General features: G+C 36.2%; 4 protein-coding genes and 1 long non-coding RNA gene across 6 annotated transcripts; 3 read left to right on the forward strand and 2 right to left on the reverse strand.

The window, feature by feature from the left end:
- Positions 1-2,674: 2,674 nt before the first annotated feature.
- LOC127904448 (uncharacterized) lies at positions 2,675-3,380 on the forward strand. The gene is made up of 2 exons (XR_008057650.1): positions 2,675-2,745; positions 2,915-3,380. It is a non-coding gene; the product is annotated as an uncharacterized LOC127904448 (long non-coding RNA).
- A 1,926-nt stretch (positions 3,381-5,306) lies between these two features.
- Positions 5,307-6,250, reverse strand: LOC7465278 (uncharacterized). Its single transcript, XM_002323402.4, has one exon. It carries the CDS (start codon positions 6,005-6,007, stop codon positions 5,576-5,578), a length of 432 nt encoding a protein of 143 aa, XP_002323438.1. The 5' UTR covers positions 6,008-6,250; the 3' UTR covers positions 5,307-5,575.
- Positions 6,251-12,032: 5,782 nt separating this feature from the next.
- LOC7467590 (serine/arginine-rich splicing factor RS2Z33) lies at positions 12,033-15,138 on the forward strand. Of its 2 annotated transcripts, none has more exons than XM_002322801.4 (7): positions 12,033-12,181; positions 12,576-12,689; positions 13,324-13,363; positions 13,529-13,624; positions 14,087-14,274; positions 14,369-14,467; positions 14,595-15,138. In XM_002322801.4, exons 2-7 carry the CDS (start codon positions 12,583-12,585, stop codon positions 14,935-14,937), a joined length of 873 nt encoding a protein of 290 aa, XP_002322837.2. In that variant the 5' UTR covers positions 12,033-12,181; positions 12,576-12,582; the 3' UTR covers positions 14,938-15,138. The 2 variants fall into 2 exon arrangements, with proteins under 2 accessions (XP_002322837.2, XP_024443410.1); XM_024587642.2 differs by having other exon boundaries at positions 12,147-12,181; positions 13,082-13,363.
- A 3,220-nt stretch (positions 15,139-18,358) lies between these two features.
- On the reverse strand, positions 18,359-21,109 carry LOC7467591 (uncharacterized). Its single transcript, XM_002323404.4, has 4 exons — positions 20,680-21,109; positions 20,427-20,602; positions 20,143-20,341; positions 18,359-18,670 (listed from the first exon to the last, which is right to left on the reverse strand). The coding sequence occupies exons 1-4, from the start codon at positions 20,762-20,764 to the stop codon at positions 18,447-18,449; spliced, it is 684 nt and encodes a 227-aa protein (XP_002323440.1). The 5' UTR covers positions 20,765-21,109; the 3' UTR covers positions 18,359-18,446.
- A 1,015-nt stretch (positions 21,110-22,124) lies between these two features.
- LOC7467592 (pathogenesis-related protein PRB1-3) lies at positions 22,125-23,184 on the forward strand. The gene has a single exon (XM_002322803.4). The coding sequence runs from the start codon at positions 22,320-22,322 to the stop codon at positions 23,034-23,036; it is 717 nt and encodes a 238-aa protein (XP_002322839.3). The 5' UTR covers positions 22,125-22,319; the 3' UTR covers positions 23,037-23,184.
- The last annotated feature ends 219 nt before the right edge of the window (positions 23,185-23,403 follow it).

Genomic DNA, 23,403 nt, shown 5'->3' on the forward strand with positions numbered 1-23,403 from the left:
GAAGCTCCCAAAATATACTTCGCTTCACCCAATTATGGGTCAAACCAAAACCAGGAAACTTCTGCTTACCTGATTGGAGACCAAACACAATTTCACCGTACTCTGACACAACATCAAACAATTCTTCACCGGAAAGACGCGGGGGTGCAACATCATTTTCAACCCTGCCAACAAAGAAATCCTTTCTGTTCTTTCTGTACCTGTGGTTATGTGGCAAGAAACGACGGTGACAGTCAAAAAAAGAAGCTTTACCCCCGTTTGTTAGCGTGAATGCCTTGTTGTTCTCCATACAATATGGACATGCTAGCTTTCCATGCGTGCTCCAACCAGAAACCATTCCATAAGCTGGGAAATCATTGATAGTCCACATCAAAGCCGCTCTCATAACAAAATTTTGTTTCCTCGAGATGTCATAAGTCAAAGCTCCAGAGGACCACAACTGCGTCAACTCATCAATCAACGGACGAAGACAAACATCTATATTCCGCCCCGGACTGCTCGGACCTGGTATGACCATAGATAAAAACATGAACTCCGACCTCATACACATCCCCGGTGGCAAGTTATAAACCGTCAGTATGACCGGCCAACAAGAATAAGGAGCAGCAAATGACCCGAATGGATTGAATCCGTCTGTACACAACCCAAGACGCACGTTCCTTGATTCAGCTGAAAAGGGAGGATGCATACTGTTAAAGTGTTTCCAGGCTTCACCGTCAGAAGGATGAACCATCACTCCATCAACCGCATGGTGTGATTGGTGCCATGTCATGTGCTCAGCAGTCCTTGGTGACATGAATAACCTCTGCAGTCTAGGTGTGATTGGGAAGTATCTAAGTTTTTTATATGCCACGAGAGTCTTCCCTCTACCAGTTCTGGGTTTGTAACGGGAATGCCCGCACGTCATGCACTCGGTCATCTCGGCATTTTCAAGGTAGTATAACATGCAGAAGTTAGGGCATATATCAATTTTCTGGTATCCTAAACCGAGGGGTTTCATCATGGACTTGGCAGCATAGAAGTTCTCTTTCAGCCTGTTCCCTTCAGGTAAAATGCTTCTCGCCCATTCAATAATCTTGTCATAACCGGCCTCACTCAACCCGTGATCTGACTTTATGGTGAACACCTGTGCTACGGCTGATAATTTACTGTGGTTCGTGCAGCCATCCCATAATGGTTCGTCAGAATCTCTCAACAGATCAAAAAACCTTGCTGCATCTGCATTAGGTTCTTCTTCTACGATTGGACATCCCCTGGCATTATCTTCACTCATTCTCATTGCATCCATAACCATATTCCTGTAAGGATTACTGTTCTCATTTCCAACTTCATGCATGTTACTAGCACTAGAAGTTGACCCAACCACCTGTTCTTCCATGCTCTCATCAGGAACAAATAGTTCTCCGTGAGCATACCAACACAGGTAATCTTCCATGAACCCTTTGGTTAGAAGATGCATCGTTACAACATCTTGATGCAGAAACTTTAAATTTTTACACTTCCTGCATGGACACCTAATACCGCCATCAGTAAAATTCCTCGGAATAGATGTTGCGAAATTAATAAAACCCTGGACACCGTTACAATAATCCATCCTCCGCAATCCTTGGGGTGAGTTCCGATACATCCATGAACGATCATCCATGACTTCTATTGAACCTCTATAAAACATAACAAAAATATTGGTTTTCCCCGACATTATCCAACAAACTAAAACAACACTTATGTTAAATATTCATTATCAATTATCAACTATCAACGTTCATACATACAAATTTATACATATATAAATTTACAGAATTACTCACAACTTCGAAATATAATTGATAATAATTAAACAAGACACTTAAATAAGCTATTAATTATTTATTTCATCACAACGACACATTTAATTCGGTGTAATTCAAACAAAATTTCAACAATTTACAAACAAATATAATTTGACAAAATCTAAAACAACCTATAACAACTACAAAATTATACATTCATACTACAAGTTTCTTTGACAAATAACAATTAAACAAGTACAAACGTTAACAAAATACATATACTAAAACAATAAAATTCACAATTAAATATTAAAACTAATTAAAAAGGATAGATTTACTTACAAAAAAATGATAAAATCTACAAGAAACGGGTATTGTGACCACGTACAAGATATAAGAAACTTGAGTGCTCGTGTTGAGAATAGTGGAGAGTTTGGGATGGGTGTTTGGCTGCAGTTTGGGAGGAGTTTGGGAGGGGAGAGGTGGGATGGGAAAGAAGAAGAAGGAGAAACAGAGGATGAGAGTGTCGGCAGGTGGGTGCATATAATGGCTTTTTCCGACGGACTCACCGACGGATTCATTCCGTCGGTGATGCCGTCGGTGACATCGCCACGTCACTGTACGGCTATCACAGTTTGAATCCCTCGGTACTTTCCGTCGGTAAAATAGTCTGACGTCACCATGCCGTTGCGTATTTCCAGATGAAATGTATATTCCGTCGGTGAAGTCGACGGTATATACCGACGGAAATATGCTGTCGGTATATACCGACGGCATTACCGACGGAATGATTCCGTCGGTATATACCGACCGATTTTGAGACGGAATTATGTCTGTCGGTATTAATTACCGACGGAATATTTCCGTCGGTAATTCCGTTGCTTTTCTCCGGTTTTCTGGTAGTGTCTTTAGGGAAGCTTCGTATACCCTATTCAGAACCACCACTCATTTTTAGTGATAATACTGGAGCAACTCAGTTGAGTTTAAATCCAGTTCATCATCATTAATTCTTATATGAAACATATTGCCGTTGATTTACATTTTGTTTGTGATTATGTTGCAAAAGTATTACTGAATAGTTGTCATGTTTCATCACATGATCGACTGACAGAAGCTCATACTCGATCTCTTCTTGAAATGCTCAGATCGAAGATCGGCATCACCGATGGTGAGACGATCTTGCAAGGGCATGTTAAGGAATCTCCTGCAAATAATCGTACACCTACAACGACCTCTAAGACAGCAAGATCACAGGATAGTTACAACTGAAGTTTCGACATTTACATGAAGATCACGAGCAGTCAATTCAAGGGATCTCAACACTAATACCATGATTACACAGCAAGCAATTCCAGCAAGATTACAGGCAATTCCAACAATTAATTACTTTGGTTGCAGTTATATCCAGGAAAAGATATTGTCCCGGCAGGCAGGTTATAGCACATGATAAGCTTATTATCCTCCAAATTAACTACATGATATATATCATAGCTGTAATGCTAAGTAAATCATAGCATCATGTCATGAATAACACTTTGTAAATACACATTGTATTGTATGATCAGTATGGTGATTGAAAATTCTGAAAAACAAACTTATAAAGAAACTTAAGGCACATGTGTGCTGTTTCTTTTATACTTTTGTAAACCGTTTTGATTACGAAGTTGATTGTGCTGAAGGTGATCCTGGTGGTAATGGACATGACCTAATTACGTGACTATGCCGGAAGTGAGACGCCTCCTTGTTTTTATCATTAAATTAACACAAGCACAAGACTGAACTTGGCATGGTGAGCTTTATGGCTTAGCGCACCGAATTCTAAAGCATGATTTTGAATTATGGCCTTTTGGCTGGGGGGTTAAGATTACTGATGAGGAAATGGAAAAAAGAGAAGCATGATTTTATAAAATTGGCAAAAGTAGCAATGATAGCTGAGAAGAAAGCTACTGTTTATTTATTTTTCTTCTCTTAATTTTATGGGGAATCAAGTAGCATGGCATCATTATCTTTGTTTTGGACATGCTTCATAATCAATTAAGGTATGACACCACCGCGGAAATGCAGAGTGATTACAGTTAAAAATATGCATAGCAAGGTGTGATTGTCTAGTCTAGCACTGACGCTCATCAAATCTGTAAAGAAGGTAAAGTACCTTTTTTTTTCTAACTCATGCTAATAATAATAAAGATGGATCACTACAACAACCGGTTAGATAGTTTTAATCCACGCCAACCTAATTCGTGCATAATTTTCCAGTCCATCCACAGAAGATCAACTTCAATATTTGGTTTGTTTCAGGAGAGAAATTGAAGTTGATCTACAGGTGAGAAAATGTCAATGGCAGGCTTCAACAAGGAAATCAAGGACAAATTGGCGATTAAAATTGGCGATGAGGCCACCAGTTAAGCTCCCTAGTCTTGAAAATGAAACGCTGAAGCTCGAGTTTTACTGGAAGTATCTGAAATTGCTGATTACTAGAGCGACATTTTCTGAAAATCTGAACTCATGATGAGGCCCATGGAAAGCACGCATGTCTGGGAAGCATACTGATGAGCCCCGTAGAACCCAAGTTTCAGCAAAGCTAATGCTGTGTTTGGTGGATGTTATCATTATTCCATCTTTTTCCTAGCCTGGGCTTGTGTCCCGGGCTTCTTCTAATCTTTTATAATTGCACACTCAAATTCACAGCATAATGAAAGCATTAAACCTTTCAACATTCCTTGTTAAAAATGGTGACAGATTTGTTTTTTCCCCGCCCAAGAGATATATACATGGTTTCCATAATGGCCTGGCCCCATTGTTATCAAGCACGCTTTCTTGGTAGGTCTAGGACCATTGGAAAGTCCTGAAGAATAGTGGTAGATATACAGTAGCTTGTATCAGAATCAAGACTCATTCAAGAAATAAAGAACGGGATCATGACTGTTTGATAGAAAGTTTTTGCCGCTACATTAGGCTTTTCTTCCAGTTACCAGACAGGCATTTTTTTTTTTGACCCAAACGGACCATTACAGCCCCTTTCACTGTGCGTTCATAGCTGGCTACTTTGCTAATTAATTGGAAAGTGAGAATGGAATCCGAGGCTAATTAATCAGCATAAACAGTATCTCAAATAATAGATGTTAGGATTAAGCTTTTAATCTGTGAAATCCATCTCCAAACAGGCAGCTTTTTTTTAATATAAATAGTTTATTAAATAAACTACGTGACTGCTTGACTGCCCAGAGGGACCGGAGAAGTCAAAATCAAGAATCCAACAGTTGAGAAGTATAAAGGACGTCAAGCTCCATGATTGATATGATCGCATATGTCACAGGCATACAGCTAGCTGGTAACAGCATAGCTTTTTTGACCATGCAATGCTATCTTATATATAGGAAATAAATAAATAATCATTTCCTAGTCAAAAAAGCTTAAGAGCAGGAACGATTAGATGAACTACCGGTTTGATTCTTAAACGAACGACTTTTTTCCAGTCACTGCTAATGGTCTACTAGCTGCAAAACTGAAAACAAGGAAAGGAAAGACAACAAGATATGCAAAATGACATCATGATTTCTCATTACCATTACTGAAAAGCTAGACAAATATTGTTTCTAACCAAAATAAGAACATATACAACCCATGATTTCTGCCACATTTAATTTCCCACTCGATATCCCTTCAGCAAATTCATAGCAATACAGTAGAGCAAACTTCATATCACCTTAAACATAAATAAAAAGAGAAGAGAAAAAAGGAAACAGACGAAAGTGAGTAATTCCATCAACTTAATTATTATTGGCCGTGGACCTTAATTAATCTTTTTAATCCACAACATCTACTGTAGCAGTACAAGACAGCAACCTGTGAAAGATCCTAAACAAGGCACTGCAAGATACTTCCTTGGCTTTCCTAAACACCAAACACTTCCTCTTACGACCACCCTTAATCTGATCTTTTCTCTTCTTTCCATGATTTGCCACCTTCTCTTTCACTCTACCAAAGCACTTCTTGGTCTTCTCTGGCATACTTTCTTTTCTTGAAAACGTGTAGCTCCTCAGATACAGCTGCCTGCAGGAGATACTGTCCACCACTCTTGGGTGGCCATGCAACCCATGGCCAGCTACACGGCGGACAGATTTTATGAGCTCAGCATCAGATTCTGACCACTTGTAGAGGTTCACGTAATTGGCACGAACAGGCACCCGAGGGTCACGTGTATCATTGACACAGTTTGATATGCAAACTGAGCTCATTTTATTCTCGGGTTTGATGGTGTGATATGATCAGAGCTGGTTACAGAGTTTTGTTCTGGGTTTTGGACTATATATTGTTACAGCTTCCAAGGCTTAGATTGCAAGAAAAGATATATGGAGAAGCAAGAGAGAGAGAGAGGTGGCGAATTGCTAATGGGATTTGGTTATAGTGGGTGAGTAGAAATTGTATCAAGTTATGATTTAGCATCATCATCGGTAATGAATGTGTTCTAGGGTGATTTTGTGTGTGTGTGTGTGTGTGTGTGTGTGTGGTGGGCAAGAAAGTCGATCAATTTCAATGACAGTAACATCCCTACAAAAAGTCATTTACGCGGTGAAATTCCAAGACTTGGATGGGGTAATCATGTAACTCAACTGCTGCTGCCTAAGTTTATAAGCATCGAGTATCTCGTTGAGGGAAGCATTTATCCATGCTAAATAGGCAAAATATAGTCTCTCTCTTGCCAAGTCTTCATGAAAAACAAGTTCTTGACATTTACCCAGGGATTGGGGTGGTGAAACCTAATTTTATATTAGTTTGCTTCGTAGATTGTAACTCGCAGGCCGGCCCGTTTGTCCTTGCCTTAGAAGACAAAGCGAAGAACAAAGGGTTCAAGATGATAAAATTTTACTTATGAACAAGTGCGGGCTTTTCTTTTCCTAAACAAAACCTTTTGTTTTTCATGGGCTAAACAACAAGTTGAATTACTTCTATATCCTGAGATATTTGGTGAAATTAGACCTAAGTCCCCGAACTAATTCCTAAAACTTGTAAAATTCTTGAGAACTATTACTTAGATTTATGATCAAGAACTAACTAAAAGTTATGAGTCAAGAGGTAAAACTTGGGACTTCATATTAATTAATGAAGTTTTAGGTTCAACATTTTCTTGTGGTGATTATAAATTCCAAGAATTACTAAAATCCAATTTTATTGAATAAAATATATTTGGCATTTGTTTTACTTGTAAATAAAACGCTTATTTTAGGTGATTATAAACAAAAAGTAAGGAAGACTTTTTTAAGTGAAAACACAGTCTTAATATTTTTAATTCTTTCCGTCCTTCAAATTTGTTTTTACTTTGGTTATCAAATGTTTTTTCTTTTTAATTTTATTATTTTATATTGCGTTGATTGGACTTAATGATTTATTTAATTTTTTTATTTCAAGTTTTATCAATCTCAAAAATAATTTCAACACATTGAGTTGATTCTTGATTTTCCAATGAAAAATTTGCTTAAATTATTTGCAAAAAAATTAAAAAACGAGAGGAATAAAATTGAAAATAAGGTCAAATGAGAACCCTTATTTAAAAAGAATATTTTTACTTTTTTGTTCCTTTATTTTTTTCTCCAACCATAGAACTTTTTTTTTTCAATTTCATTCTTTCACATTACGTTGATTGGTGATTTGGCTTGATGATTTGTTTCATATTGTTTTCTGTCGGGTTATCGTAGTCTTAAGAAATTCTTTGATATTGAATTGATTTTTCAAAAAAAGAATTAATTTTGTTGTTAGCAAAATAAAAATAAAAATGAGAGGATCAAAATTAAAAGCTTGGTGAAAAAGTGGTCCTTTTAAAAAAATATGGTGGAAGTGCCTTTTAGCCCGAGGATCTTTCCAATTTCTATTTTGAACCCTTTATTTTGGAAATTATATGTTTTTAGTATAAAACTTAATTTTATTCATATTTTAGTCCCTAGATTCCGAAGAGGAAAGAGTTGTCAAAAAATAGCAAATGAAAAAAAAAGAGGTTAGTTGTTTCGATTATATTCCAAAAATGACCACCTTTGATTTTAAAGCGTCCTTCTTAACAAGAGTAGTGTCATTGAGATTTTTTTAAGCTTTTTATATTATTTGAAAAAATAGATCAAGGTTGAAAAGGGTTTTTTTTGTTTTGTTTTTTTAACCAATCTAAGAGATTTTTAAGTTGGAAAATTAGTTTCTTGAGATTATAAAAGTATTTTTTAAGATATTTTTAAGTGAAAATAGGTTAAAATTAGATTTTAGAGTAAACAATTACATAACTTGATTTTTTGGCCACCTTCGTGGTGGCTAAAATTTGAGCATGCAAATGATGCATCTTTTACTTCTTTTTCTAAAAACATTGGGCACATGACGTATCGTCCTCCCAACTTGAAAGTAAAAAAAATAAGCTCAATCACACGGGTTTGGGCTAGCAAGCCCATGTGCCTAAGAATATTTTTAAAAGCCTAGATGTATAGGGCCACCAAACCCACTCTCATAGCCTTTTTTCCTTAACAATTAATATTTACTTTTTAAGAAATTAAATAATTTAAAATAATATATATATAAGAATGTTTTTTTTTCTAGATATTATTCTATTAAATTTCATTTAATTTTTGCTTTATTCTTGAATGATTGTTCTTTTTTTTTTTTGTAAAACCCATCATAATTATTATTTTATTTATTTTATTTGGTTACTTTATTATGATCGTCGGTTTTTGTTATCATATAATTAAATAAAAAAATAATTTTAGAAAAATGAATTATTAAACATAATCGAGTTTATGAACCAAGTCATGAGTTTGGTAAGTTGACACAGATCAATTCGATATGTTGCCAACACAATATTAAAAAAAAAAGATGTCGTTTTAAATTTTTTTTTTAAATTTAATCCATGTTTTCGCTAATCTTTTAAGTTATATCTAAACCCACCAAGTTAGTTGGGTCATATTAGTTTAACATTTACATGATTTTATTTGAAACCTGGGTTAGGAAAGGATTCAAGTAAGAGGGTTTCAATGATGACTGACTAAGACATGTTTAATGATACTTCCAAATAGTTTCCCATGAGCGTGCAAGCATTTTTATTATTATTATTATTATTATTATTAATATACTCACATTATAATTATTAGGGTATTATTTTTTAGAATGGAAACTTGATTTTAGAATCAAGATAGAATGTTGTCTAAGAAATAAATGTTTTTATGAAAAATAAAAAAATAAAATAAATAAAAGGCATGTTAATGAGAAAAAAAAGCCTTGATTAGAGAGATATCTTTTTTATCCTTATTTTAAATCGTTTTAGTTTCCTTTTTTTAATATGTACATTTGGAATACTTTTGGTTTTTATTAAATGAAGACATAAAAAATGTTAAATTTTTTTAAATTAAAGATATTAATAAGAAAAAGAAGACTTTTACTAGAAAATTATTTTGTTTCAATGAAACTTAAATTATTACTCTTCTTATAAAAAATATTATCATATAATAAAATAAAAACAAAATTAAAGGACTTTCCGTGGCACATGATCAAATATCCTTATCTGCACTTATTTCTTAACTTCACCACTTAGTATTTAGTTAGCGTTATGATATTTTATTAGTATTTATTGATGCATATAATTCTTAATATATTCTATTAAATTTCTGCATTAAATCTTGACTTAATGGTTAAGATTTTTCTTGTTGATGGAAAATGTGTTAGCAATATCTCAATTTTTTTACATTAAAAATTAAATTAAATTAAATTTGAGGGGCATGTGATATAGTGCGGACCAATTATACAGTGGAGACATGAGAACCTCAAAGTTCTTATAAAACCCTATATATTTATAAAATACTCTATTTCACCCTTAAAATTTTTAAACTTTAATATATATCCTCCCCATTAAGTTTTGATTGAAATAGTCTTGTTTTATACTGAATATACAAAAAAGTCTTTCTTTACGTTGACGAAATTACATATGCAAATCTACATTTTGATAAGTTTTCTCTTGACAATAATTGTTGTAATATTCTTACACATTAATCTCTTTTCTTCAAATTAATACTTACTGCACGAATTTTAAAATGAATTCAAATTAAACATTCTCTTTCTAAATCAGTTTCGTTTATTTAATTAACGCTTCTTTGTAATAGTTTCAATTTCCTTTCTAAAAAAAATGACTTTCCTAATAGAAATAAAATAAATTAATAACGTTACATTTTTAAAAGATAGAATAATTTTGCAGTTAAAGTTATTTTAACATGAATGTTTGGGTTAGCTTTTTTATTAAATTAATAATGTTACATTTTAATGTTAAAAAAATAAGCTTTTTATTATTATTATTATTATTAATGTAAGTGTTTGGGTTAGTTTACGCGCACCTCGACTAATCGTACCGGCTCTAAGTAACGACCATATAATCCTCCATTGACCTTAAAGGTCGAACTCGTGACTATTATTAATATATAATTTAAAATCATGGGTGACAAGCTTATTAATTATTATAACCATACATAGACATATCCATATTAGTTCAAGGCTATATAAATAATCTTAACCCCGAGGTTAGTTATCTTCTCATTTTAGAGGAAAATACATTATAATACATTATAATCCATATTAGTTCAAGTGAAATCAATCATACAACTTGTATTCTTATTATATTTTCACAATAGACACATAAAATACATTATAACACATGATTTAGAGTCCTATAAGTGTTTAATTTTTAAGAAAAAATAAATAAATTGTTTGCTTGTGAGTTTGTAGGCTTCTGATTTTGTCCCCTTTGAAGTATTCCTTCTCCTCTAATCTTTGCCTTGTTCATCACAATAACAAAGGTATTAATAAGCTTAATTGCTCTCTCTAAGCCATCTCGGAATTAATCATTGGCGATCACACCAGTCGAAGAAGTAAACTTGCTCAGCTTGTATTCCTAGAGATTTGGGCTCCATTTTCTTCTAACTCCTCCTCACACAAATCATCATCCAAGAATGCAAGGCTATCTCACAAATAACTTTTAAATAAACCAATGCTAAGAAATGTCAATGTGCTCTAAAAAAGAGTAACAAAAGTTGACTCAAAACTAGGGGTGAGAAAAAAACCGAAAAAACCGGAAAACTAATAACTGAAAAAACCGAACCGTGAAAAAAACCGATTAAAATTTTGAAAAAACGACCGGTTCGGTTCGATTTCGGTTTTATAAGCATGAAACCGAAAAAACCAAACTGAAACAAAAAAAACCGAGCCAAACCAGAAAAAAAAATGTCAAACCGAGCCAAAACCAAAAAAACTGAGCCAAACCGAAAAAATCAAGCCAAACCGGTTTGAACCGGTTTTTGTCCAAAAAAAACCGAAACCGGTCGGTTTGAACCGGTTTCGGTTTTTTTTTAAAAAAATAAATTTCAGTTTAGTTATTTTTTTTTATAAAAACTGAACCGAACCGAAAATGATCATCCCTGCTCAAAACTTACACTCAAAAGTATGAATTAAAATATTAAAAACTTATTGATAATTAATAAGAATAAATTAGAACAATGTCTGTCCTCTTAAGTAACAAATCTAATGACTATTCAATCATGTTGAACGTTGTCCTCTCCCTCCCATCCCAAACAAACATTCAATGATCACCATCAACTTTTATTATCAAGAACAAGGGAAAAGAAACCTATAATATAAGTTATTGATGATGTAATTGCCACCCACAACATTAATTTCAATTACCAGAACTTAACACAATAACATACAATACCATAGAAATCATAAAATATAAATTAATAAATATGTGCATCCATTCTCAAAAAAGTATTATAATCTCAATCCCCGCTATATCCATACATCCCCATCCCCTTAAGAGACATGTTTTCAATGCATATTAATTCGTTTTTAACACATATATCTCAATTTATCCTCGACAAAAAGAGTGTTTAGATATTTGAATCCACCCACAACGTTTGGAATTACATTTTAAATGATGTTATTAATAAAATAAAATTTTTATTTATTTTTTATGTTTTTTAAATTATTTTGATGTGCTAATATTAAAAATAATTTTTAAAAAATAATAATAAATTATTTTAATAAATTTCTAAATAAAAAATATTTTAAAAAATAATTGTTATCATATATTGTTGTATATTAAAAAAAAAAACTAAAAGCCTAGCAATGAATTTGGAACTAATGGGCCTCGAAGATGTGGATCTCGGCCCACAAATCCAATCAATTTGCCAGTTGTGGGTGAAAGAATTTTCGTCTTGAATTCCTAGCCCTTGGATTAACATCAACATATGCTGTCCGTCCAAATCAAGTCCTCTTACCTTTTTCAGTCATCATCAAAGAGATAAAAACAAAGGAATCCCCGTCGGTTTGCTTAGCTTTTATATAAAATCTAAACCAGCCACCTCTCTCTCTCTCTCTCTCAAAAAGTTAGGGTTTTCAAGGTACGAATTGCTTAATATAATTGATTTTATTAGAAAGTAGGGTTTATTTAAGTCTTTTTCATTGCAGTTTCAATTCAATTTGGAGTTTGTTTTATTTAATAAGTGATTAATCCATGTGAAAATGTTGCAATTTTTTGAATCCAGATTTTGTTGTGGTAAAGATTTAATCTTTTTTCAATTTGGTTGCCTTTATAGTTCTGATTTCTTCTTACCTTGATGTTCTTACATAAATAAATGATGTGCTGCTATAAAGCCAACTATAATTGAAAGATTTGATCTCTTGTGAAGTTTCTGGCCAATTAATTTGTTTGTTTGATTTCTGTGGAGCTCAAGAGAATAGACTTTCCATTTTAGTGGGTTTCTAGGTATTAAGGACTTGTTTTGTTTGTTGCAGTTTGAAAATGCCACGTTATGATGACCGATATGCGAGTACGCGCCTCTATGTTGGCCACCTGGCTGCTAGGACACGATCACGGGATCTGGAACATCTTTTCAGCAAATATGGGCGGTAATCTCTCTTATTTCTAAGTTGTAATTAGGGTCACCTCTTTCACAAACACACCCGTGGATTGTGCACTGTGGGTTTTTTGGTTTATAGCTAGCTATTGAGAACTCGTCCAAATGTATTTTGTGCAATTTATTCCTGGGCTTTCAAGTTTCTGCTGAATGATGCTGCAACATGAATTTAACACCATTGATGTATTCCCTGCAGTAAAGTAACAGTATATCTGTTCGTTTCCTTTGCTTAACTGCCATTGATTGATAGAGAAAATGCGGTTTGCCCCTGTGAATACTTAGGAAACATTTAGGTCTTCAACAGCTTGTTTTGCTCGTTGATTTGTGTTATCTGTGTGGGTGGCCCTAGGTGTCCTTTTTTTAACTTGAATGATCTTGTTGAAGGTTTCTGGCCTATTGCCTAACCTGGAGGTCTATGGTGAGGGGGTTGCCATGATGGAATTGGTGGAAATTCTTGCCGAGTTATAGGAGACTTTGGCGATTCTTTCTATTATGTTATTGCGTGTTTTTATGGAATTGGCAACAATCTCAAACTGGTGTTTAGTTCGTCTATGAGGGGTGAAGTATCATACACTTGCAGTACTTAAGTAATGATGGCCTTACTGTTTGTGGCAACCATTTCGCAGAGTACGAGATGTGGATATGAAGCGTGACTATGCATTTGTTGTAAGTCTTTCTCATTCTTCTCATGATTTTCACTGAATGTAATTTTTTAGAGCTTTGGTTGAGCACATATGTTTTTTTATTTTTTCCCTGATGAGAAATGCTTTATATGTTCTATGATACACATATGGTTTGTTTTGCTGGTTTTTTCTCACCTTTTTTAAACAGGAATTTAGTGATCCCAGAGATGCTGACGATGCAAGGCATTACTTAGATGGTAAGGATTTTGATGGAAGTCGTATCATCGTGGAATTTGCAAAGGGGGTAAGTTCTTTCTAGTTAATGCTTTCAAATAGTATAATTACAATTGTAAATTAGTAACTAAGTCTGCTTTGTCTTTTGTTTTATGGGGTTAACTGGAAGCTAATTGGTTGTTTGAAGATGGGACCAAGTCCAAATCCTAATCCAAATCAAAGCTAATTTAAGATTTTGTTAGATAACAAACTACTTTATTCTTGTTAGTTTTGTGGCCTTCCAAAGTTTGATTTTCCAAAAAGCATCTGATTCATTTCATCCTTTTTTTTTTTCATTCATGAAGGTTCTTGATCCTTATTTTTTGGACTTGATTCTATCTCTTGAAGAAGATTGAGTGGGTTGATTGCTATTGATTTCTCATATGGCTCCTGTTAAAAGCATGATAAGATCTCAATTGATATAATTTTGAAGGCTATTATTGCTCATTTACCAATTTAAATGTTGTTTCATGTTACTTGGGAGTTTGTATAGGTACCTCGTGGTTCTCGAGAATACTTGGGCAGAGGTCCTCCTCCAGGATCTGGACGCTGCTTCAACTGTGGCATTGATGGTCACTGGGCTCGAGATTGCAAAGCTGGAGACTGGAAGAACAAGTGTTACCGTTGTGGGGAAAGAGGTCATATAGAGAGAAACTGCAAGAATAGCCCCAAGAAACTCACGTAATCTTCACTTCCTCTTCTGCTTTCATTTCTTTTCTAAGAATTTCCTACTGATGCTCATTGTTACTCCTTTTTTATTGTGTACTCTATCCAGTAAGCGTGGGAGGAGTTACTCTCGATCACCAGATAGATCACCCTCTCCTCACCGTGGCAGAAGCCGTAGCCCAAGTTACAGCCGAGGCCGAAGCTACAGGTTTATGATTTTCTTTGAAAGTATATATGATGATGCAATATTCTCATATCACAGTGCGACTTTCATAATGGGTTTTTATGCAATTTATTGTATAGTGTGGTAACTGCATCTTCTGTTTGTTTGTCAGCCGATCAAGATCACCACCAAAGAGGGAGCGAAGTGCTGAGAATGAGAACAGGTCATTGAGCCCCGAGCCAAAGAATACCAAGGCAAGGAAGCGTAGCCCAACACCTGATGAAGGCAGCCCACGTCCTTCTCCTAAATCTCGGAAAATGGATGATGAACAGGATAGAGAGTACAGTGGCAGCCCCAGGGGACGAAGCAGAAGCCCTCGAGGTGAGAGGTATAGAAGTCCTCCTCAGACTAATGGCCGCAGCCGCAGCCCTAGTCCAAGAGATGATAGAAGTCCTGTTGATGATGATTATGAGGATAACAACCGCTCACCAAGAGATAGTGATGTGTCACGTTGAAATGCAATGCAATGGAATTAGTGCGCCTGCTTGCACTTTCCTATCATCGCCCAGACCTTAAGTTTGTTCTATTTTAGATGATCATAAGCATTTTATATGATAAGTAGAGATTTGTAATTTGAATCTTTTGATTTGGATTTAGGCCTATTTTGAACCCTGTGGTATGGATTGATATGTTTCAAATTCGTTTTGTTTTTTGTTTTTCTGGATTTAGAACCGACAATCTGGATGACCTATTGTCATGTATCCCCGCACATCAAGGAAAATGGCAGCATGACTGAACTTTAGCATGCATGGAGCGGATTGTTCTTTGTTTCGGCAAATTCTATGGTGGAGAAAAGAATTTGCGTATCAGGTTCCAACCAACTTGGAATTTCAAGCATGACGTGGGGTTGGGTTCTGCGTTGTCGGCAACGGCTGTAAACCAACAAAATTTGAGTAGTGAAAGCATGAAAATTTCAAATCATTGTGTTTTTCTTTTCCTGAAATCGATGTCGAATAATTTTGTGGATCTACAAGCTATTTTGTATTGAACTGCAAATTCGTCGTGGAGTTCTAAAGTCATTTACTGTCAAAACCCGAGCTCTTAAAGCTCCTAAGAATCCATCTAATTCTCAACTGAAAATGTCACCAGCCATGTCACTCATCTTACTTCAACACCGCTATCTTTGCAGCGCAACGGTCACCCCAGAAAGGAAAGTTGAAGAATGCAAAAGGTCCCGGGGCAACGCCCACTGCAGGCTTTGTTGCCAGTACGAAAGAGCCATTGTGGCGTTGCATGGAGTGTTGTGGTGCTTGCTGCAAGCTGGCCAAGGGCCTGCTTTTGCCTCTCCTGAAGAGATCTTCACAAACCCTTCTGACATTGACGTTTGCTTTCACAGTTTTTACAACGTACATCATTGTTGGACAAAACGCAAGACTCATCTTTTTCTCTTCCTTGTTCTCTAATTTTGTTTGCAGTAGCTGTAGAGAAACTATCAAGGCAATCTATGGTTCTCATTCCAAGGAATTAGATAACTTCAATCGCTCCTTGAGAATTTGAGCAGTTAAGTTGATCCAACTTGCCCTGCTTATACTGCACAAGGTCATTTAAACCCTTATCTTATTCCTTTTTTACTTTGTTCATTGTAACTGATCAGAAAGGTATGAGAGCTTTTCTTGGGTGATCCGATGAAATATTGACTTCTCAACAGGATTTGGGCTATTATCCTATTATGCCACAAGGAAAAGGGTTTGAAGAAAGTTGAAAGCTGGAGTTCAATGCATGTACATTCAACAGTGCAGCAGTATGATACCACTAGTATATTAGATACTGGCAAGATCATCAAGGGAAAAGCATGGCTTCCTTTCACTTTCCGTGCAAAATATCTATGGAGCCCCTTTTTGGCAACATTTGCTGTGGTGTGTCTGAATAAATGATCTCAAGGACCAGAATTAATTGTAGTAGATTGGTCATGAGATCAGATAGCTTTGGAAGATGAATTTCCCTCCTATCTCTATGGTGTCTGGTTACTCTCCTACAATCATAAAGCTAGTGGTTGGGCGTGAATGAATATTCAGTTATCATGAATGCTCAGAAATTCGACCTGATTATCCACGCCTTCTTTTTTCATTGTTTTCGAGGAATGCATATCCATGCTTTCGTTTTGTACCGAAAATGCATATCCATGCTTTCGAGGAATGCTCAAACAAAATTCTCGAACTGGTGATGTTATTTGATCGATGTTCTTTTCCTTGACAAACAAGTGTTAAATGGGAAGCTTGTTCTAGATTGCATGCCTCCTAAAGATCTGTGAATTTTGGAAATTAGAATTTCTCAAAATAAATAAAAATGAAACAAATTCAGGCCCCATAATAGAATTCCTCTAGAACTGTGGTGAATTTCAATAGAAATTTAATGTTAGAACAGAAACTGCTCTAGTTGACAACACTAGTTTAAAGACGCCAATGTTTATGTTGCTTTTCTAATTTTATTTTTTGTCTGGTATTGGTTCGGTTCAAAAGGGGTCTCAAGGTTGGTGAAAGGAACGCAGAGATTGCTATAGAATGAATCTCATCGATACAAGGGCGGTGCTGGACAGGGCAATCCCCTAAAAGGCTGGTGCCCGCTGCCCAAACAACCAGCTTTCTTTCCCTGAAACCCCACCTCTAGGATACAGGAATCAACAGGAAAAAGAAGAAACCATTTATAGAGAGGACTAATTGCAGGTGATTCAGTAAGACCAAGTCCGGAGAAAGTGTTGCTGGTTGAATTCTATCTAATTATCATATGCAAGAACCACAAGCATTCATCGCAGAAGATTGTCCCACTTCGTTTTTTGACAGTTATGATATTCCTGGAGTATATGATGATTTCCCTCCATTGTTAGAAGCCATATGCTATCCTCTGGTTTTCCTTACCAGGGTGATTCCTTCCACGATTTCAATTCCTCACCATATAGTGAAGAGGATGCAATGAACCCTTAGGAAGAAGGGCAGCTGCCATGCAACAATGGGAGGAATTGGGGAAGTGAATACGAATCTTGATTCACCTTTGGTGATTGTTGGGATGATGACAACGGGAATGGCAGTGGATTGCACAGCAGAGAAGAATGCTTTCAAGGTGAAGAACAGAGAGACATATTCTGGCCATTATGAAAGTGAAGAAACCCAGTTTTCGTATTATGATAATTGGTCTGGCTACGAGTCCTGGTTTGATGAGAGGAAGGAAGATACCAATTACGATGACAAGCATGAGCCCAGATATGCATATAGCTACAGCCAGGATGAGATGGGCAGCATCTGTGAAGGTTTCTTCGGTTACTTGCCTTGCTTGACTCAAACATTTAGCAGCTTCTGGTGAATAAAGATTCTCCAGCTTCTGCTACTATCATCAGTTTAGAGTTTCTTTTGTATTAAAGCAATGGTTAATAATAGTGATCTTTACTTGTATCAGAGAGGCAGGGTTCAACGGAACCTTCTCCTGAACAAATAATTACCACTCAGCAGCATGGATCAATGCTGCTGCAAAACCCAGAAAAATTCATCCGGTGTAAGCATGAAGATCTGGATTAAACTTCCTTTTGATCTGCCACAGATGTTTCTGTTCATTATCCTTGACCAGGAATGCAGCCCGAGCAATTCTTCATTCTTCACAAACCGGTTTTGGTAACTTCGGTTTGATTTGCACAATGGGTTCGGTTGGATTTGCACAATGGGTATGTTGTATTGTTGTCTGACGACCTGTGGTGAGTACTGTCATCCATCCCTAATCTACTTGTTTGAATAGTCTCATTAGGGGAATAAAAAAAATAAAAAAAACTCTTCTAGGTTGGGAATTAAGACAATTAATCTTGTCTTCTTGACCGTCATTAAGACCTAAATTACATGTGCATCGCAAGTGTTAATGTCAACACGTCAACAATCACAGAGAAAGAGGAAGTTAAGAGTAAACTTCTTTCTTTTGACGGAGTAAATTATTATGTATGATCAGTGTGCTATACAGATGATGGTCAAGCTAATAAAATTTATCATAGTACAGTGCCAAGCCCCAATTCATCCTCTATATCATCCCCATCTTCAAACAGCTTCAGAAACCGAGCTTGATCTTGCTCCCTCTTCTTCTTTTGCCAGTACTTGTATGCTGCTACTACTCCAAGAACAAACACAGTTGAAACCAGAGCACTGATCAATATGACCACAGCAAGATGCGTTTCGTTCCCTTTTTTGTGGGGCTTTGAGGCAGAGTTGGAATCTATTGACAAATGGAAAACAGACTCATGAGTATACTTTTGAACAAAGAGCTGTTTGCACTGAAACATCAACAAGCAGAGGGACATGCAGATCACACACAGATGGATTAATAAAACATCCGCAAGGCATGTCCCTTGTTTACCCTATCAAAAGAATACCCTGAAGGTTGGATAACCTTAAAAACTTTTAGTCACAGGCCAACAAGCTAAGAAGTGTTATTGAAGTACCAGTAGCATCTAGAAGGCTGAAATGAACATGAATGCAATGTTATTGTTGCAGCAACGTGCAAACCTTCCTCCTCTTTTTTCATTAGTTCAATTACCTATTCAATCAGCAGAAGAATTCACACACCAACTTGCCATAAGTATCATAAATTTATCTGTACAATCTAAATATCTGAAAAAATCATGAGTTCGCATAGCATCAACAATCAAAGTGGTCCAGCCAAACCAGAGTTGCACCTTCCCTACAGCTGCTTAAGTTCCTAAATTATCTAAAATAGCACTTCTTACTTCCTAGCCATCCATTAAAGCAATATTCTTTGATGCATAACATCTTCACCTCCATAATTACTTTGCTATAAGAAACAATTCAAACCACTTTCCACTAAACTATCATAGGCAAGAAGCTATTAAAAAACACTTGAAACATAGATACGCAGAAAATACATGATCATATAACACAGAAAACTAACATAACACGCACAAGGCAGGTCCCTTGTTTTTACAGTAGCCGGCAAGGTTGGTCACCTTAATAATTAGTTGGAAAATTCACACACAAACAAGCTATAAAGTATTATTGAAGTACCAACAGCATCTAAAAGTCTGAGATGACTACAAAAGCAGAATTAGTGAAGCAGCAACATGCAAGCTGAAACAAGTACACGATCACTCTTCCGACAGCAAAAATCCCACCTCAAGACTCTTGTTGTACAGCCAAACAGGAATCAAAGTCCCTTGATTATCTAAGCCCCCACCCCACCTTGTTTCTGACTAAAAGTTCATTTACCTATTGATGGCATAATTCACACTCCCACTTGCTAAAAGTATATCATACAGGTATAGTAGCATCTAAACATCTGAAAATATAACGAGTTGGTCATCAACCACGGAGCCAAACCAGAGTTACACCTTCCCCAACATCACTAAGTTTGTTAATTTTCAAAAGCAACATTTCCTAGTCATCCATCGAAGCGACACATCTCCAAATTACTCACATTCTTTTTCTTTTTGACAGATGCACATACAAACACAATTCAATGACCTCACAAAATAGCATTCCAAATATTTTTTTAACCTTTGATGCAAAATGGCATCCTTTAGCTCTATATATACAGACACTCAAACTCCAAACTTCAACATTCCAGTAAAGAAACCAGTTATCCATCGTAGGCTAGAAGCTAACAACATCTTGAAACATTATGTACAAAATATAGTTACAGGTTTTGAACTAAGAAATACCAACAACACTCACCAGCTGCTAATGGCACACATTGTGGACACAAAAACGTAGCATCAAATTCCCCGTGAATAATTCGCTCATTTTTCCCATCGGAACCCGCAAAATCCGACGGACAAAACTCCCACTCATCAAAAACATCATCAGACTTGAAGTCATCCTTCTCATAAAATCCACATCTCTTGCATTTCAAGCTCGTAAACTCTGTCAAAGGCTACAAACAACACAAACACACACAAAGAATAAGATAATAATAATAATTAATTAAAAACTTAAAAAAAGAAAAATGCAAACCATACCTGCCATGATTCTTCGCCTTTAAAAGTATACGAGACATTAACTTGTTTAACATCAGGCAATGCTGTTCGGTTCTCTCCTTTACAGCTGAAATATATTGTTGGTTCAACATTTAACCACTCGTGTGTTCGGTATATTTTCATCGAATCCAATGTTACGACAGCGGGTAATACAATTCCTGTCACCAAACACACACCAATCAATCTTAATGTAAGACTCCAGATTGACAAGATGGGATTTTTCTTCTTTTCGTACCTGGAAAGTAGATGAGGAAAATCAAAGAGACAAGAAAAGTAGCTGAAGAAACCCTAGAAATCTGAAGATGGCAACAAATCGACATGGCTTTTGATATTCGATTGAGTTATAAATTGATTGATTCAGGAGAGGAACGCACTTCTAAATATCCACAGGGTTTTTAGAAGATGGTATGAGTTTGTGAGAGTAATTAGTCATGGCGGTTTTTTTAGCTTCTGGTAGAAATGAAAAATAAGAATACTTTGGTTCGTTTGCGTGAGCTGACCGCTTCGTGCTGCGCTATACTGTACGGGGGGCGGTGTCTAGATTACGCTGAGGTGCGCAGCATGGATCACGAGAGCCATCTCTCTCCTCTCTTACGTCAGCTGAAGGGCACTTTCGACATGCTGTGCTAGTGGTATGAGCCATGAGGGCGCGGCAGAAACTCTCTCTCTCTCTCTCTCTCGTTTTATTCAACAAAAAGGAGTGGTAAATTAGTCCATTGATTATGACAGAGTTGGGTATTAATCTCAGTCGGCTTTTCAAACTATACAAAAATTCTCGATGGCTGGAAGACATGGATAGGAGGACTACATTAAAATCTTCTAAGATTTAGGGACCTAATTGAGATAAATAAAATTCTTTAGAGACACCATAAGAAAATTCCCTATAATTAGAGGTCATGTTTGTAGTTTTCTCCTTCCCTTTTTTATTTATTTATTATTTTTATCACACTTCTCACATGTATTATTAATGAAGATAATTTTTAAAAATGCGATAATTTCTGATTTTAGATATATTTTACATGGAAAAACATAATATTAATGTTTTGTTATTTGATTATTTTCAACATCAATGTCAAAAACAAAAAACAAATGAATAACAAATATTTTAATATATTTTTTAAAAAATATTTTTGAAAATTATCTTGCCCATAATACCACACGTTAGCTCCCCTACCTTTGTTGTGGCCTCAATTGATCATGGACAACCACATTAAAAATATGTTTGTTTGAGAGATGTGCCACGTGGCGTATTTCTTACACAAAAACACCTTAAAACGATGACATTTCAATTACACTGAGAGTTTAATTTAATGAAAGTCTTGTAGCTTGTAATATGTGGTAAAAGCTTACAGCACAAGATGAAAGAATACGATCACGGTTGTATTAGTTTTCCGGTAAAAGCTTGTTATATGTGGAAATCGAATTGTATCACAGAACGAAGGCATGAAAATATGATCACGGTTGTATTAGTTTTCCGGTGGTGGTGCATGTTTGAGTCGGCGTGTAAAATCGGATGATATTTTGACAACATTAAAATGGTAGTACTATATTTAACCAGTCTAGTTACTTCGAACTTCATGGCAGAGGTTAAGCAGGAAATGGTCAAAATCAGATTCGGAAACAGTCAATTTGCTATTCTGAAAATCACACACTCCAAGATAAAAATCGAGTGGTTTACACAGACAATGCCTAATTATGGAATTGATGGCAGGAGAGAGCTGCAAGCAGCTAATTTAGACACCCATTCTTTCCCTCTCCTGCAGCTGCTCTCGCATTGCTGGGAGGGAATTTAGCCCATCGCCCTGCTTGAATCCATATTTCTAACTTCCTCTTCTCATAATTCTGAGGTATACAACACAACATCACGCAGGACCAATGTGGGGATTTGCAACTCTTGCAACCATTCTCCTTTTATCCCTTCCTGACCATGCTGACTCTACCAGGTTATCCGACTTGAGGGATTCAATCGGACGAAGACCATTGTCAAGGCCTACCGAATTCCTTGCTGCTCACAACAAGATCAGGGCAATGCACAACTTAACGTCCTTGTCCTGGAACAGAATGCTGGCTAGATATGCTCGCCGGTGGGCCAACACGCGCCTTGATGACTGCAAGAATCTGGAACACTCTCCCAATAGCCCTTTTGGGGAGAACTTGTTTTGGGGTCTAAGAGATCACTGGAATGCTTCCAAGGTAGTCAAATATTGGGGTGATGAAGTGCAGAATTACGATCCACTAACAAATGAGTGCCTCAACAACAGTGTCTGTGGGCATTATACACAGATTGTATGGAATACGACTCAGAGTGTAGGCTGCACCCATGCTTTATGCAATAATAATGAAGGTCACCTATTTGTTTGCTCCTATGATCCTCCGGGGAATATTTACTATCAGGGCCCATTTGGTGGTCGTTTCGGCAAATGTATTGTGTATCCTCCGTCGTCCGATCGATCAAGCTCAACACTTTCAGGAAGCCCACATGCCCCCACGGGGATCACCGCGATTACAGCTAATAACAGGGATTTCATCTCAGGCACCACTGGGCATCCAGCTAATTTGACCCCTCCTAAATTTAACCTTAACAATGTATGACACTGCCATGGCAATATTGAGAATATGCATTCTAACCATCTTCACAGGCACACTGCCTGGTTAGCTTGCGAGTTATATGTATTCCTCCATATAAGAGTATAAGATATACAGCATGTAATAAACATATAACCCATCGACAGCTTTTCTCCGTTGTGTTTTCCTTCTTTCTTTTTTGTGTTCTGACTTCTGATCTGCTGGCAATGAGAATTATAAATCGCGTCCTTTGACGGACAATTTTGCTTGATTTGGATACAAAATGAGATTTTACCAGGATTATAGTACAGGTTCTGTCAATCACCCTGGACTCGGAAAAACACCAATGGAAATCTCTTTGATTCTCAATGGGGATGCTTGAAAAGCGCGAATG

This window comes from Populus trichocarpa, chromosome 16 (assembly GCF_000002775.5).
Source record: "Populus trichocarpa isolate Nisqually-1 chromosome 16, P.trichocarpa_v4.1, whole genome shotgun sequence".
Lineage (NCBI taxonomy): Eukaryota > Viridiplantae > Streptophyta > Magnoliopsida > Malpighiales > Salicaceae > Populus > Populus trichocarpa.

Excerpts from the sequence above, each read along its gene's own strand:
- LOC7465278 (XM_002323402.4), bottom strand. The coding sequence starts at position 6,007 with ATGAGCTCAGTTTGCATATCAAACTGTGTCAATGATACACGTGACCCT.
- LOC7467590 (XM_002322801.4), top strand. The coding sequence starts at position 12,583 with ATGCCACGTTATGATGACCGATATGCGAGTACGCGCCTCTATGTTGGC. Across the intron at positions 13,364-13,528 it reads AGCGTGACTATGCATTTGTT|GAATTTAGTGATCCCAGAGA; the intron begins GTAAGTCTTTCT and ends TTTTTTAAACAG. Across the intron at positions 14,275-14,368 it reads AATAGCCCCAAGAAACTCAC|TAAGCGTGGGAGGAGTTACT; the intron begins GTAATCTTCACT and ends TACTCTATCCAG.
- LOC7467591 (XM_002323404.4), bottom strand. The coding sequence starts at position 20,764 with ATGTCGATTTGTTGCCATCTTCAGATTTCTAGGGTTTCTTCAGCTACT. Across the intron at positions 20,603-20,679 it reads TTTCCTCATCTACTTTCCAG|GAATTGTATTACCCGCTGTC; the intron begins GTACGAAAAGAA and ends GTTTGGTGACAG. Across the intron at positions 18,671-20,142 it reads ATGTGTGCCATTAGCAGCTG|ATTCCAACTCTGCCTCAAAG; the intron begins GTGAGTGTTGTT and ends ATTTGTCAATAG.
- LOC7467592 (XM_002322803.4), top strand. The coding sequence starts at position 22,320 with ATGTGGGGATTTGCAACTCTTGCAACCATTCTCCTTTTATCCCTTCCT.